This window comes from Sus scrofa, chromosome 8, assembly GCF_000003025.6.
Source record: "Sus scrofa isolate TJ Tabasco breed Duroc chromosome 8, Sscrofa11.1, whole genome shotgun sequence".
Taxonomy (NCBI): domain Eukaryota; kingdom Metazoa; phylum Chordata; class Mammalia; order Artiodactyla; family Suidae; genus Sus; species Sus scrofa.
In genome coordinates this window covers 2,967,271-2,983,073 of record NC_010450.4, presented here as the reverse complement: position 1 = coordinate 2,983,073, position 15,803 = coordinate 2,967,271, and the positions used below count along the sequence as shown (strand labels likewise).

Here is a 15,803-nt window from a genome sequence, read left to right as displayed (position 1 = left end):
TGTATCTGCGTGTGTGTGTGTCTAGGATGTATCCTGTGTGAGTGTGTGTCCCGGCAGGACTGTATTTGTGTGTGGGTATGTAAATCCATGTGTGAATGTGTGTATATGTGCATTGCGTCTGTCCATCTTCATGTATGTTTGTCTGTGCATGGTTGTGTGTACTTCTATGTGTCTTGAATGTCTGCATGTGTGTGTGTGTGGTATGTCCCTGTGTATCCGTGTGTGTCGGGGCCACCACAAGGGTGGGGCCTTGGGGCCCCCTGCAGGGCCCTTGTGAACAGAGATGAAGAAGGGGTGTCTGGTAAGTGCCCCCCCCCAAGGCCCTGAGGGACTCAACAGCCCCTGGCTCAGCCCGGGGCTCACAGGCCGGGCAGGACCCCCGCTACCCAAGATGAAAGAATGAGGCCCAGGTCCAGCCGGCCTGGCTCCGAGTCCCACCCGACTCCTCCGGGTCCCACTGGGCAAGCTGCTCCCCTCTCCGCGTGGAGCCCTATTTCCTGCTGGCGGGGCGGGGGGGTCATATTTGGTGATAGATCTTGCATAAAGTCAGCAAAGCCCGCATGTCTAGGTGCTGGCGCTGCCAGGACCCATCCGGGGCCCAGCATGCTCCCCAGAGGCTCTTCTGACCGGGTCTGCTGTCCTTCTGGGCAGAGGCCCAGGGGCGCGATGTTTTTAAGAATAAAAAATATTTAGTGTCCACAAAACTGTTGGTCAAACGCTCCGTGTCTTCACTTATCACACAGTTAAACCCCCATACGACTTCAGAAAAGACTCAAAGCCCAAGGTCCAGGCTGAGGGAGGAGGTGACCTCCCCGCATCTCAGGGCCCCGGGCCCAGCCAGGTGGGGGGCAGCAGGAGAGGCCCGGCGAGTGAATGGCCGTGAGCAGGAAAGAACGCAGGGAGCCCAGAGAAAGCCCGCATCTCAAGTCCGGGGGGCATCTGGACCCGCTCCCCCCGCCCCCTCTGTCGGTTCCCAGCAGAGCAGAGCCCACAGCGCTGGATCCATGTGGCTGCAACTCCATGCTGTCACCTAGCAGGTGACCGTGGGCGCATGTGGTAAGCTCTGCGCCAGCGCCTCCCGCCCAGGGCCATTTTGCCCCCAGGGGAGATCTGGCAACTTCTGGAGACACTTCTGATGGTCCCAACTGGGGGCAGGGCATGCTCCAGGCTGCCCACCAACCCCCAGGGCACGGGCCGGCCTCCACAGCAAACAGCTGTCCAGCCCCAAGTGTCCACAGTGCCGAAATCAAGAAAGCCCACTCAGGACCTCCGTTCAAGTCCCTGTAAACGGGCAAAGCAAAGACCCAGGCCACACTGGACTGTGCCAGGCCTGGGGAGGCAGGGCGCAGCAGTGGCTGGAAGCACAGACTTGGAGTCAGGCTGCCCTCACTGCTGTGTGACAGTGATCAAGTTCCTTCCCCTCTCCTCGCCACTAAAACAGGGACACGCTTTATGAGGATAAGGACAGTACCAGCCTACCCGGCCAGGGAGAGCCCGCAGATAAGGCCCGTGGCGTGAAGGAGGAGATGGATCGATGAGTAAGTCACGTGAAGCCCAACACTGATTGTTACTGATGTTGTGGAGAGAAGACCTCCGGAGAGATGGCCGAGTCTGCCGCCTCCTCTCTCAGCAGTGCCTCCCGGGGGGTCCGAGGCTCCCGGCACCTGCAGCTGCGGGGGGCCCCGGCACCCCCATTCATGCCCATCAACTCCGGCAGCGTCTCTAACAGAGAGCAGTGATGCCGAGGCCAGAGCGAGGTGCAGGGACCGTTGTCACGGAAACGGCAATCCTCATTTTCTAAGCACATCTGGAGCTCAGCACAGCCTCCTGCGGCTTTGCAAATGGCAGTGGAATCGTCTGTGACGAATCCGGCCCAAATCGTTGTCAGTGAGTGGGACGCCCTTGAGGGAGTGTCCCACTGCCTGGGCAGAGGTCACCAGGAAGGGCCAAAGCCTGTCGTCCACATGCCCTCGCACCCTGAGCCTGGCTCTGCCCCAGCATGAGCCTTCCAGAATCTTCCCAGGGGTGTCCTTGGGCGGCCACCTCTAGCAGATGTGGTCACAGGTTCAAGGCCCAGCTCTGCCACTAACTTTTGTGGAATCCAGGATGTGCCAGGCAGTCTCTGTGAGCCCCAGCTATGAACTCAGACCCCTCTCACCCCGACCCCAGATTTAACCAGACTGGGGAGCCGAGGGGGGCTCCAGGCTTGATCTGAGGTTACCTCGGACAGGGAGGAACCGACCGGCTCCGACTCTTGAAAGTGCCTGAGACATTCCGGGCCTGGCTTGCGATCCCTCTAAGGAGCCTGGACTGAGCAGGAGGAGCTGCGAGCAGCCACTGGGAAAGACAGAACGTGCTCCGCGCTGGCAGCTCAACCCCTGACTGCAGTCAGTGGGGCGGGGTGTGCTAGGGCCCCCACGAGGCAGCCCCTGCACCCCACTAAACAGCCCGCATGTCTGCTCCTCCCACAGGGCCCGGCCCCCACCCATTCTTCCACCTCACCCTCTCCTTTAACCTCGCAGCCTGGCTGCAGGAGACGCTCACCCCATTTCCAGAAGGGGGGCTGGGGCTCTGGTCCCGTCACCCACCCCCGGGCACCTGAACAGTGCAGCCTCACGCGGGCAGAAGACACAGAGGTCACCAGGCCACCGCCCAGGTGTGAGGACCCATCTCAGAAGGCATTAGGGACTCCGCCCCGGCCCCCACCCCAGCATCAGGACTCCCCAGCCTCAGGACCCACCCCCCAGGCCTCAGGACTCCCCCAGAATCAGGACCCCACCCTGGCCTCAGGACCCCCACCCCACACCCAGGCGCCCTAGAATCCCACCATGGCCCCAGGACCCTGCCTGGAACTCAGGACCCTGCCCAGGCCTCGGCACCCTGCCCCGGCCTTAGGACAGCCCCTCAAGGGCACACACAGGTCTCTGGTTGGTGTGACTCTGGTCCTGACGCTGGTGGGACCCAGGTCCCAGCTCCAAGTGTGGCCCCAGGTCCCAGGTGTGACCCCGTCCTGGTCCCAGCTCCGAGTGTGACCCCAGGTTCCGGGTGTAACCCCGTCCTGGTCCCAGCTCCGAGTGTGACCCCAGGTTCCGGGTTTGACCCTGTCCTGCTCCAAGGCCCCATGATCCCAGCTCCCAGCTGCCCCTCCAGGCCGCCACTCACACCCACCGCCGACCCCACATCCATTCCCAGGGCCCAGAGAGGTGACACAGCTTGCCCAGGCAAGGCCCCATGCAGCCAGGCCCAGAGCTGCCCCCGGCTGGCGTGGCGCTGGGCCTCCCCGAGGGCTGCCCTGGGACCAGCTCCAACCGGCAGAGCTGGGGAGTTGGGAGGAGCCCGGATGGGAGCAAAGGGGTTCTGTGGGAGGAGAGCCACCCCTTGGGGCCGTGGGGAGGCAGCCCAGGGCAGAAGCAGCACGGAAGTCTCAGGCACCAAGGGAGATGCTGGCCACCCAGGAGGAGGGGCATCCCTCCCTGGGGAAGGCGTGGGCGTCCAGCAAATAGTGCTTATCCTGTTACTAAGCAACGGGCTCGGGCCAGAGACTGGAGGAGGGATGCTCAGGGCCCTGGGACCAAGCTTAACTCCCTCCAGAGCAGTCAGCCACTTCCCGCTCCCCCTGCGGCCACTTGCAGCTTTCTGCTCTGGAAGGAGGGCTGTGCCCTTTCCATAGCCACCGCGGCGGCCAGGCAGACCGCACCGCTCAGGCTCACGTTCCTGGCGCTCCCAACCCACGGTGGCACGACCTCCCTCCATGCTCATCTATGGCTCCTCATTGCCTCCAGGATGCGGTTGGAACTCCCTGGCATGGCTCTGCCACCTGCTCTCATATTGCAGTCCCCTGTCTACTCACACAGGGGTGGCGGCTGCCCCCTAGCAGGAGGCACATGTGCCCAATCTTTGCTCCCCATTCTTGTCACAGTGCCCTCCCTGCAATGCACTTACTGAAACCTGTGTTCCAAGTCTCAGAACAAAGTCCACCCTCTCGGAAAGCCTCTCGGTCACAGCAGGGTGGGCTCTCCTGCTTTGGAGGTTAAAGGCCTTGGCTCGAACCTCTCCCCAGCTGCACACTGGGCAGCCAGAACATACCCTGCTCCTGCCAGGCTCAGGGCACCACTCCTGTAGAAGAAAGAAGGGAGGGACTCCTGCCTGGCAAGGCTGCTCTGTGGACAAAAGGAAGCAGGAGTTGGGAAGACTCTGCAGACATCCACACGGAGTCCAAGAGCAGGTGATGAACGCTGAATGCTTTCTAGGCACAAAAAAGGTCCAAAGCTGGGGATTACCACCATGAACTGGGGGAAGGGGTATACTGTTAGACTATCTGGGGGTCAGGGGAGCATTGGCTCTTTGAAAACACAAATTTGATATTTTAAAATTTTTAAAATATTTTACATTTGGAAAGGGCAGCCATTCTGCCCATGACATTAAAAAAAAAAAAATCTCAAAAAAAAAAAGTCTCAGATAATGAGTCTGTGGTTGGGCATATTTACCCTTTTCACTATGGCTGCCAGGAAGCTCTGGACAAACTGTTCAAACTAATCCCCACCTTTTCAAATTTTGCTGTGGTTTTTTATTTCTCTTTCAGATTTAATTATTGTAGTACTGTCTGTTGAAGCAAATTCTCAACAATTTAGTCAATCCAGACCTCAGCTGGAAGAAATTTTTTGAATGGAGAACACTCCCAGCAGCCGAAAAGCCACAGCCTCACTAGTGGGGGCTGCTGTGGGCTTGCCTCCCCAAGGGATGAAGACTTGGCTTCATTTCTCAGATAAAATTATTGCCAGTCCCTGAAGCCAACCCTCAGCTCCTGGGAGGTGGGACGTGCAAAGTCCTCTGTACAGACTTTCAGCGCAGCCGGAGGTGGGCGGGAAAAAGGTGTTAACACAGGAGAGAGGGTGGAGTGTGAGCACGGAGTAGCTCTGGAAACCAGTAGAAACCCCTCTGCTGTCCCAGGATATGTGGCCCTGGCACTGGGGACGCCACAGTGACCTTGCATGCAGGGTGGGCTCTGAACACCCCACTTCTGCAGGGGGAGCGTGGTGGGAGCAGGTCCTGGAGCGCTGGGCTCCCTTCCCTGTGCACTGTCTCTGGCTCTGGAAGAGCCACCCACTCGGGGAAAGGCCAGCGCCGTTCTGTTCCCGCCTCACTTTCCCGCCACCCCACGTCCACGACCTGCAGACACACCCCTGGTACTTGTTCTTCTACATTAACCACCCCCTTTGGCCTCATCCAAGAAGCATGTATTGAGCATCCACTGCACACACACGCTGGCCCAGCTCCTGGGGGACAGAGCAGTTAACCCGAGAGTCCCTGGCCACAGGAGCCCAGAGCTCAGTGCGCTCCGGAGGGTTCTCCCAAAGGGCCCCGATGGTCTGCGATGAACTGTGGGCAGGTGAGCGCGGGTGCTGGAGGGAGAGGACCAGAAGGAGGCCGGGAGGCTTCCTGGAGGTGGTGGGCTAGAGCCAGGCTGGAAGCAGGAGTGGCATATGGGGTGGGGGGCGGAGCCCAGGCAAGGCTGGGGGGCAGGACGCCCCCGAAGTGCCTGGTCCCGGTCCCATTCCTTACTTGACCCACAGTTATTGTCCCCACTGCTGAGGCCTCAGGTCTCAGTGCTGCCACCAGGCCCCCTGCACGGCCGAGGCCACCCCGCCATGCCACGCAGCACCTACTTACTCCAGAGGCCCTGGGACAGGTGCACGCTGCCGCCCGCTGACTTGGGCAGGGAGCACTTCTGGCACATGCACTCCTTGCCGTTGAAGGTCACTCGGTCCCCGGGAGGGAAGGGCGACCTGAAACAAGACAGCACGTTACCAGCCAGGACCAGCGGGGAGCCCCATCCAAGCCACCAGGCCCCCACCTCCTCGGGGCCCACAGGCTCAGGTCCCTCCATCCAGGCGCTGCTGTGGCCCCGCTGGGCGACCTCAGGCTGGTCACTGACAGCTTAGCCCGGGTGGCGTCCTCAGTACCGGCAGGCAGAGTCACGATGCATGGTGAGGAGCAGAGGGAGCCAGCCCAGCGCCTGCCCATGGTGGCCAGCCGGGCAGTCTTGATCGCCAGCCTCCTTCCTCCAACCCTGTCTCCTCTGAGCCCCTAGGATGCTCTGTCCCTGTCAGCTCCACAACAAGGGCGCCCTTACTGGACCCCTAGCCTGGGAGCCTCCAAAAGATGCCTGTCCGAGTTGGTTGTTGCTTCACTTTTCTCTACGGGTGTGAAAATGGAAGATCAGAGAGGGCAGGTAACTTTTCCGAGGACACACAGCTGCTGCATGTTAGAACCGGAGGCAAACCGAGTCCCGTCTGGCTCCAAAGTGCCATGATTTGCCTGCCCAGGGTTCTCAGAAGGCTGTGGCACAGGGTGTATGAGACTATACACTGAAGTCCTTTTTTATTTGAAAGTCTGGCCTTCTGTTCATCACGGTTTTTTGGGCACTAATTTCAGTTTTTAAAATACCACATTAAAATATCGTTTACATTAATAACTGAGTTTTTGGTGTCCCCTTCAATTCAGCATCCAAAGCAGGTGCCCACTTGTTGCATCCTAGGCCCAGCCCAGTGCAAGGTGAGGTTATGGCCCTGGCTGCCCGAGGTGGGAGCAGCAAAGCCGGCCCACCCGCTGGTGACAGAGGTGGGTTAGCACCTGCATCTGGTGAACTAGGGCCAGGCCACTGACTGCCACTAAACTCCCAGCAGCCACTGGGCCACTTCCTCCCCAGCTCAGCCTGGGCAGGAGCCTGAGGTCTGGGTAGAGTCTCTGAATGATCTGATGCCCAGCCGATGCCCGTGCTCTGGCTTAAGCCTTTGCTCTTTCCTCCCTGCCTCCTGCAGCGCTGGACAAGACCAGGTCACTGTCAGTGAATGAATGAGCCAGTGAGTCAGTGACAGACAGAAGCCCCCAGGAGGCCTAGCTCAGCTGCGTCGGCCTGCCCAGCCTCCTCGCAGGGCCTGCCCGGGTCATACCAACTCCAGTCCAGCCCTGACTCTGCAAGCAGAGATTTCCAACACAATAGCCTGCTGTGCCTTCCCTTCCAGAAGCCCTGCCAGAGCTCTCGCTTTGTGGGGCTGGCACTCAGGGCCCTGGGTCCATTCAGCAAGTGTGTTCTTGGGCCCCTCCAGCCGGTCCTCCTGGCTCTAGGAGGCCAAGGACAAATAGAGGCGGAGCTGGCCCCCTCCTCAGACGTTTGAGACTGTCCCTCGCTCCCCAGTCCTTCAGCTGTGCCTCCGGAGCCTTGGCAGCTGTCTGACACCTTGTCCTGTGGGGTTAGTGCTGTGGTCTGCCTCCCTCCTGTTGAGTGTCTGGCAGTCGCCTTGGTCATGGGGGTTCTGGGACAGTGGGGGTCCCTTGCCTTTCCTGGTTGTGATCTGAGTGGAACCCAGAGCAAGTAACTTAACCGAGCTCCTGCTTCTCACCTGCAAAATGAGGCCAAGAACCCCTGTGTCTCAAGGCTGTTCTTCATCTATCCGCCCACCTTCCCTCCATCCGACCTGCAGCTTGGAAGGCTCTAGCACACTGCCTGGAATCCAGGCGGGGCTGAATGAATGGTAGCTCTTATTTCATTAATCCAGCTTTCCCGAAGAATAGTTTCACCAACGTACCCACTCATGTAACCAACACCACAGTCGTGATACGGGACCTTTTGTCCACTGCAAAAAGTCTGCTGTGACTGTCCACAGTCGCCCCCCTGATTCGGGCCCCAGGAAGCCACGATGAGCCTTCCGGCCCATGGATCAGGTGATTTTTCTGGAACCACATAGAAGAGAAATCGCACATTTGAGGTCTTGTTTGCTGCTTGTTTTACGATCCATCCAGGTGGGAGCACACACCACGGTTCGCTCTTTTTGATGGCTGAGTGCTGATCCTTCGCCCAGATGAGCCCCGGGATGTGTTCCTCTCACACGGCAGGACATTCGGGTTCTTTCTAGTTTGGGGCTGTTGTGAATAAAACTGCTAAGAGCGTTTGTTGACAAGTCTGTGTGGACGTGTGCTTTCGTTTCTCCTGGGTGAATACCTCGGAGGGAGTCGCGGGCCCGCAGGCTCACCACGTGTCTAACTGGACAAGAAACTGCCAGACTGCCTTCCGTACAGGTGGCGCCAGGCTGCCGTCCCACCAGTGACCTCGTGTCCTCACGTCCCTTGACATCATCCATTGCCTTGCTGTCAGCTGTTCCAGAGAATGTCTGACGGCGTTTTAGTGAGTTTTAATTTGCATCCCCCCTGACGACTAGTGATGTTGATTCCATCACCGTTTCATGTGCGTGTTGGTCATTTGGACATATTTTTGTGGAGTATCGGTTCAACTCTTTTGCCCATTTTTTTTTTCCTCTTTGAAGGTCTTTAATGAAAAGTTTAATTATCATGGTACTGCACCTGAGTATATTATTTTAGAGTTTATGTTAGCCAGGGAGTTTCGGTATCAAAAAAAAAGCATGAGCGACAAGAGGTTACTTTTCCGTAAAGACACATTATTTTTAAAAAGTCATGTGGCTCCTGCACGCAGTTTCCAAGTGCAGAGCTGGAATTTTTCTAGTCACATTTGTCAATGTATTTGGTTTTTTTTTAAATCGTATTAAATCTTTTTTTTCTTTTTTTAATTTTTATTTCCCCAATACAATTTTTTTCTACTGTCCAGCAAAGTGACCCAGTCACACACACACGTACACATTCTTTTTTCTCGCGTGATCAGGCTCCATTATCAGTGACTAGACATAGTTCCCAGCGCTACGCAGCAGGATCTCATTGCTCATCCATTCCAAAGGCAACAGTTTGCATCTACGAACCCCAAGCCCCCAGTCCATCCCACTCCCTCCCCCTCGCCCTTGGCAACCACAAGTCTATTCTCCAGGTCCATGAGTTTCTTTTCTGTGGAAAGGTTCATTTGCGTTGTATATTAGATTCCAGATATAACTGATATCATATGGTATTTGTCTTTCTCTTTCTGACTTACTTCACTCAGTGTGAGAGTCTCTAGTTCCATCCATGTTGCTGCAAATTCTTTTGCCCATTTTTAATAGGGTTTTTTTTTTTTGTCTTTTTAGGGCCACACCTGCAGCATATGGAAATTCCCAGGTTAGGGGTTGAATCGGAGCTGTGCTTTCAGCCTACGCCACAGCCACAGCAACACAAGATCTGAGCCATGTCCGTGACCTACACCACAGCTCACGGCAATGCTGGATCCTTAACCCACTGAGTGAGGCCAGGGATGGAACCTGCATCCTCATGGAGACTAGTCAGATTCGTTACCACTGAGCCATGATGGGAACTTCCTTAATTGGTTTTTTTGATCTCCTTGTTATTGAATTGTAGAAGTTCTTTATATGTTGTAGATAACAGTCTTTTGCCAGATATACATTAGCTACCAGTTGATGGCTTGCTTTTGCATTCTCTTCATCTCTTTTGATGCTGTTTTTCTTCAGCTTGCAAAACTTCCTTTAACTTGACTGCAGTGTGGGTCTTGCTGGCGACAAATCCTCTTAGCATTTGCGTGTCTACGAAAGTCTTTATCTTGCCGTCATCTTTCTGTGTGACAGCTTTGCTGACATCACTTTGTTCACATTCTCTGGAACATGCCCTTAGCATTCACTGTGTGCACGGCAATGATTTTTAGTGTATTCAGAGTTGTGACTACACAATCAAAACCCCCACAGTTTGAGGACATTTTTCATCACCCACAAAAGAAATGTCATACCCTTTATAACGGTCTAGTCTTCATTTCTGAGAGCCTTTTTGGAAGCAGGGGTGGTGGGGCCTTGACACAGAATTGTCTGATAAATTTTTTCCTCTAAGCTCTCTATTGTCGTCTGGTGCACATTATTTCAGATGAGAAGTCTGCAGTCATTCTTCTGTTCCATTGTACAGAATGGTTTTTCTTTTCCCTTTTGCTGCTTTTAAGATTTTTTCTTCTTCTTCTTCTTCTTTTTTTTTTTTTTTGTCTTTTTGTCTTTTTTAGGGCCACACCCACAGCATATGGAGGTTCCCAGGCTAGGGGTCTAATTGGAGCTGTAGCCACTGGCCTACACCACAGCCACAGCAACGTGGGATCTGAGCTGTGTCTGCAACCTACACCACACCTCACGGCAATACTGGATCCTTAACCCACTGAGTGAGGCCAGGGATCAGACCCGAAACCTCATGGATCCTAGTTGGATTTGTTAACCACTGAGCCATGATGGGCATGCCAAGATTTTCTTCTTAATACTGTTTCTCAGAAGTTTTATTATGAGGGACTTGGTAGGTTTTTGTTATATTTATTCTGCTTAGGGTTTACTGAGATTCTTGGATCTGTGAGTTTAGAGTTTTTATCAACTTTGGACGTTTTCCAGCCATTATTTCTTCAATTTTTTTTCAGTCTTTCCCCATTGCCTTGGTCTTCTCCTTCCAACTTAGAAAGATCTATATCTAAAGAGAGAGTCTCCTTTCATAGTTTTCAGTCTTTTCTTCCGTCTTTGCTTTAGTTTGACTAGTTTCTATTGTTACATGTTTCCTGTTCATCCGTCTTTTCCTCTGTAATACATAATCTACCACTAATTCCTTTCAGGGAATTTTTCATTTCAGAAATTTCAATGTTCATTGCTAGAATTACCCTGTGGTTTCTTTTCATATTTTCTACAATGGTCCTATATTATGTTCATGTTTTCCTTTAAATACTTAAATATATTTACTCCAGCTGCTTTAAAGTCATTGTCTGCTAGTTTCCCCATGGATCTCACTTCTGGGTCTGTTGCTATTGACTGATTTTCCTTCTGGCCCCAGGTCCCATTTTGCAGCTTCTTCTCATGACCGGTCACAATTGATGGGTGTTGGACAGTGTTAATTTTACGTTGTTGGTCCTCGGGCTCTCTTCTCTTTGACAAAGAGTGTTAGACTTTGCTTTGGCAGCAGTCAGCTCATTTGTAGACCAGCACGATCTTGCTGAGCTTTGTTCTGGGAACCGGTTCACATCAGCTTCCACTTGGGGGCTTTCTCAGTCTCGCTAATAGGGCATGACCATTCTGGTGTCCCTGGCAGGCCTGGATGCTCAGCAAGGAGCTTCCGCCTGGCCAGAGCGTGAATGTCCCCATTGTGGGAGTGATTAGCTTGCAGCAACCTGGTTATTCTTTGCCCCACCCTGTGAAATTTCCTCTCTGTCTACGTGGTTTGCATTCAGTCCAAGACTCAAAGGAACCTGTATGTGGCTCTCCTGAGCTCTCATTCTGCATCACTCTCTCCCCTCTGCTACACTGCTCCTGTCTCTTACATCACTGTCCCCTAACTCAGGGAGGATGCCAGGCTGTACTTGGCCCTTCCCTGTCCTGGGGTTCAAGAAACAGCCTCCAGGCAGAAAGCCGGGTAGTCACGGGGGTCCCTTCCTGCACCTCCCTCTGTTAGTCCTGGGCTGCCCGGGCCCCAGCATCCCCAAATGGTTGTTTTGTATATTTTGCCCAGTTTTCTAGTTGTTTACAGTGGGGGATAAGACCCGTTCTCGTTACTCCAGCGTGACAGACCTGTCTGCTATTATTTCTTAAATAACGGTTGACCTAGAGGTGACTTTTCAAACCCACTGTGATTACATCATGCCTCGTCTCCGAGCCACATGCCCCGAAATCAAACACTGAAGTCTTCCTGAGTGGAACTTGGACCCATGCACACTGCAGGGACACACAAGGACTCTTTGGTTAGAAACGGCCCTTGTCATTGTTCCTTTCTCCATCAACAGTCCTCCCCGCCACCGACAAAAGCTCCCGTTTTGTGTCTACAGCACACACTGTAACTGCTGAAGCCTGCTTCAAGAACAACACTCAAAGAGTCCTCTTTCAACTGGGTGTGGTGAGCCAGAGAACAGAGCAGAAGATACTCTGGGGTTTCCATCTCCCTGGGGAGCGATGGGACTAGGGGGCTGGGAGGGAGGGAGGAAGGGGAGGAGGATGCCCACTCAGGGGAGGCTGCCTGCTGGCCTCTCCCCAAGCCCCAGAGGTGCAGGGCACAGAGGGGAGCTGGGCGTAGCCTTGCTGCCGAGGGCTAGGGGCTCAGTCTGTCTCCAGCCATCATTTACCGCACACCCAGAGTCGGATCCAGCCCCAGCCCTCACGGCACGCGTATCAAGCAGCTCTGGGACATGCTGCCAGAGAAGGGTTTGGGGCCTGGGATGCAGCAGGGCCATGGGGAGCAGAGCGGGGGAGGTGGGAGAGGCAGCTCTTGCCACCCTGCAGTGTCTTCAGATGCTGTGCCCTGAGGGTCTGGGTTTCAAGTCATCAGTGCCAGCCCAGGCCTGGCCAGTGTAGGTGCTTAAAAAACCTGGATGAATGAATGAATCTGTGAATGAATGAAGGGCCTGGAACAGACGTGCAGCCCCTCTCAGCCAGGCTGGGAGGCTCTGACTTTCTTAGGGAGGCCATGGGGGCAGCATGGAGGAGTGACAGGCAGAGGGAGGCGGAGACCCCCAGCATGGAGGCCTTGGCAAGGCTCCAGTAGGCAAATTCTGGGCCTGAGTGGGGGCAACGGCTGGCAGATTTGGGAGAGGAATGGACCTGGGAAGATGCCTGCGCTTGGGGCTCACATGGCTGGTGGGTTGGGTGTTGGAGCCACCTACAATCAGAGATGCAGGAGCAAGAGGCAGGATGTGCAGGTGCCTGGTACCAGGACAGCAGAGGAGGGAGAAGTGGCCGTGGGTGGCACGGAGGGGCTGGGGCATGGACATGGCAGGCACCAACGTCAGAGAAGGAACAGGCGGAAGCTGCGGGCAGGAGGGCTGCCCAAGGGGGCCCAAGAGGCCTGCGGAGAGAGCACCTCCCCAGAAGCCAGAGCAGGCCACATGCCCGAAGGGTTTCTGCTTCCTGGGGTAAGAGGGCGGGGGCTGCGCTGCGGGCGAGGCCAAGGCTGTGCCTCTGAGCAGAGCCACTGTCCATCTGCCACCCCTTGGCTGGGCCCCGCCTCCCCCCCCAGCCACGAGCCAATGGGAGTAAGGAAAAAAGGAGGGAGGTGGCGTGAAGAGGGGGAGGGGGAGACGAGGGGCAGCGGCACGAGGAAGGCGCGTGCCAGCCCTCGCTCACCGGCAGACGGCGCACACGAAGCAGTCGGGGTGGTAGGTCTTGCCCAGGGCGGACACCACCTCGCCCTCGATGAACTGATCGCAGCTGAAGCAGCGGGTCCCGTACAGCCGCTGGTAGTCCTGCGTGCAGATGTACTCGCCCTGCCGCACGAAGAAGCCGCCCTCGGCCAGGTCACAGCCACACGCTGGAGAGACAGGTGGGGGCCGTGTTAGCAGGTGGGAACCAGCTCCCCGGTCCAGATGGGCCCCACGCACAGGCCGCAGGGCAGACTCGAGGGGCTTGCTGGACCCTTAGGGGGGCCAGGCTCCAGGCTCCTGCCCCTCAGCCTGGAGTTGAGTGGACTTCCTCGTGGAAGCTTCTAGAAAGGGGCAGCGATCGGGGAGGAGAAGGAGCCTGTGCCCAGCGCCCCTCGCCTCCTTGACCCCACCAGGCATGGTCCATGAGCCTCCCCCAGCACCTGCTCCTCCAGGTGGGCATCCTCAGAACTGAATACAACAGGTGGGGAAGGCACTTCACACCTGGGCACCTACCAGGCACTCAGCCGTTCAGAGTGGGTAGACCCATAGGGTACAGGGCAGATGAGTCACTGTGGTCCGTCCCCAGACCACAGTGAGGCTTCCTAACCCCCACGCCTCCTCGACAGCACGGGTGAGACCAGACTCCCTGCAAGGGGCAGAGGCCGGACACACTGGCACTGCCCCACCCCACCCCACAGGACACTGCCCGGTGGACAACGGGGTGCCTTCCCTCAGGACAGCAGCCAGTTCACCCCACACGCCCCATCCAGCCCCAGGGCACATGGGAGCCAGGCTTGGTTGCAGAAGAAGCAGCCTGTGTGCCCTGGTTGGCCCCAGCTCCACCAGCCGGCTAGTCCAGGGTCCTTGGTGGGTGCAGCGCCCAAGCCAGAGTCTCGAAAATCCAGGTAGCCCATCTTTGAATTGACATCTAAAAATTTTCATCAAAAATTAACCAGTTATGGAGGATGTCATTTCCAGCCAACGCTAAGTAGCAGCATCTTTAAACTCAACTGTCACCTTGTCCTTTTGAGAACACGCAGGAGGTTGCAGACACTGAAGTGAGTCCACCGACCTCTGTTTGTAAACAGCCAGGCTCTGAGAGCAGCAGGCATTTCACCTCATCCCTTTTGCTGCCTGGAAAGCCCAGTTCTGTCCCACTCCCCACGGGACTGTGTGCGGATGTGCGGTGTTTCAGAGACAGAATGTGCATATCGCGTTCTCTGCCACAAAAGCCCCACAGGAATTTCTCTGTGGTCACGAGGCTCTAAAGAGTCCATAACTTATGTGGCTGTTATTACAAGCGCCGGGACAAAGCGCTAGTACAACCCACGTGTTGTCAACTTTGGCAAATAGCATCGTGTGGCTAGAGTAGGAGCCTGGATGACGCGGTGGTGGCGGCAGAAGGGAGTTCCTGGCGTCTGGTCAAGGGAGCCCTGCCCTGTGAACTTCACCGGGTTTGGTGGCCTGGGAGGTCGGTAGGTGGGGCAGGTGGGCAGCCCTCTTCCCCGAGCAGGCGTCTTTTCCGGCTGGACCGTTTGGGAGGGAGTCTGGAAGCTGAATCTCCATGGGGTCTTGGGGTCCCTGGGGGTCCGGTCTGGTCAGCGGTGCCGTTACAGCTCAGGTCCTGGCCAGTGAACACGACACCCCCCGAGACCTGGGGGCTCCAGGGGCCCTGCTTGGGTGGGGTGGGGGGGCACTCGGCTCTGCTCCCGTTCCTGCCTGCGCGTGTGTGTGTGTGTGTGTGTGTCGCTGCTCCTGGTCTCCCTGTCCCTGGTCACGGGGCTACACATGTCATTGCCACCAGAGTGGCCGGAAATCCCTCATTCCCCACCTCCCAGGAGCTGTTAGCTCTCCTGACGAGGCATAAAGCTGAGCAGCTGGGAAACCCAGACGCCACGGCCGCCTGGCTTTGGATGCAGGTCCACCGGTGCTGTGCTGTGTGTCCCTGGGCAAATTCCTGGCCTCTCTGGGCCCCCAAGTCCTCATCCGGGCCTCCTTCAGGGGTGAGAACCGCAGCGCAGAGGCCCACCCGGGAGCTAACGTGACGTAAGCCCCACGTCGTGCGGGGCCACAACCCAGGCCATGGTTGTCACTCACCCCGGGAGGCCAGGGCGGTGCCGGCTCTGAACCCTCACACCAGCCCAAGAGTGAAAACCCTTCGTTAAACACAGGCCAAGCAGATGGACCGGACGGTGTGTCCCGGGCCTCTGGAGGAGAATTTCTGCCTTTTTCTGTTCTCGCGCCTATACCGGTTCAGCCCCTGTGGGACGGCGTGGCTCTGGCATTTGCCTCATTTTCTAATCTTCTTAAAGGTACGATGGCGTTGACTGTTTCTCGAAGGAGAAACACTGGGAGATGGATCTCGTGCCCCATTAAAACCCGAGTCTATATTGCGGAGGCTCCAGGAGACTGACTAAGACAGTTTTTCTGCCCCAAAAGCCAGGGCCACGGCCGCCCGGTCATCTCTGCTGCTCATCAGACTGTGGCTGCTCGAGTGGGTCAAGGTCAGAGCCAGGCGGTAAGCCCAGCCCTCGGCCTGCTGAAAACAGAGTCTAAATTCAGAGTCCTAACGTACAGGACGCGTCCTCACGTTCTGTTTGCCTGTCCGAGTAGCCGAGACCGTGAGGGCACCAAGCCACCGTGGGTGGCCTGGAGCGGCCCCGGCTTTGGCATCCACGTGGTCATTTCTGAGAAACCGTCGGGAGGGGGCGGGCCGTGGTGGGAAGACAGGACCACTTTCTGGAAGACCGCTTGGCACCGCCTCAAA

At 56.3% G+C, this 15,803-nt stretch overlaps 1 protein-coding gene across 1 annotated transcript in view; it reads right to left on the bottom strand.

The window, feature by feature from the left end:
* The window catches only part of ABLIM2 (actin binding LIM protein family member 2), a 106,027-nt gene that overhangs the window by 71,901 nt on the left and 18,323 nt on the right, over positions 1-15,803 (bottom strand). Inside the window, 2 exon segments of the mRNA XM_021100956.1 lie at positions 5,671-5,786; positions 13,020-13,203. Of these exon segments, the coding sequence (XP_020956615.1) occupies positions 5,671-5,786; positions 13,020-13,203 (300 nt within the window).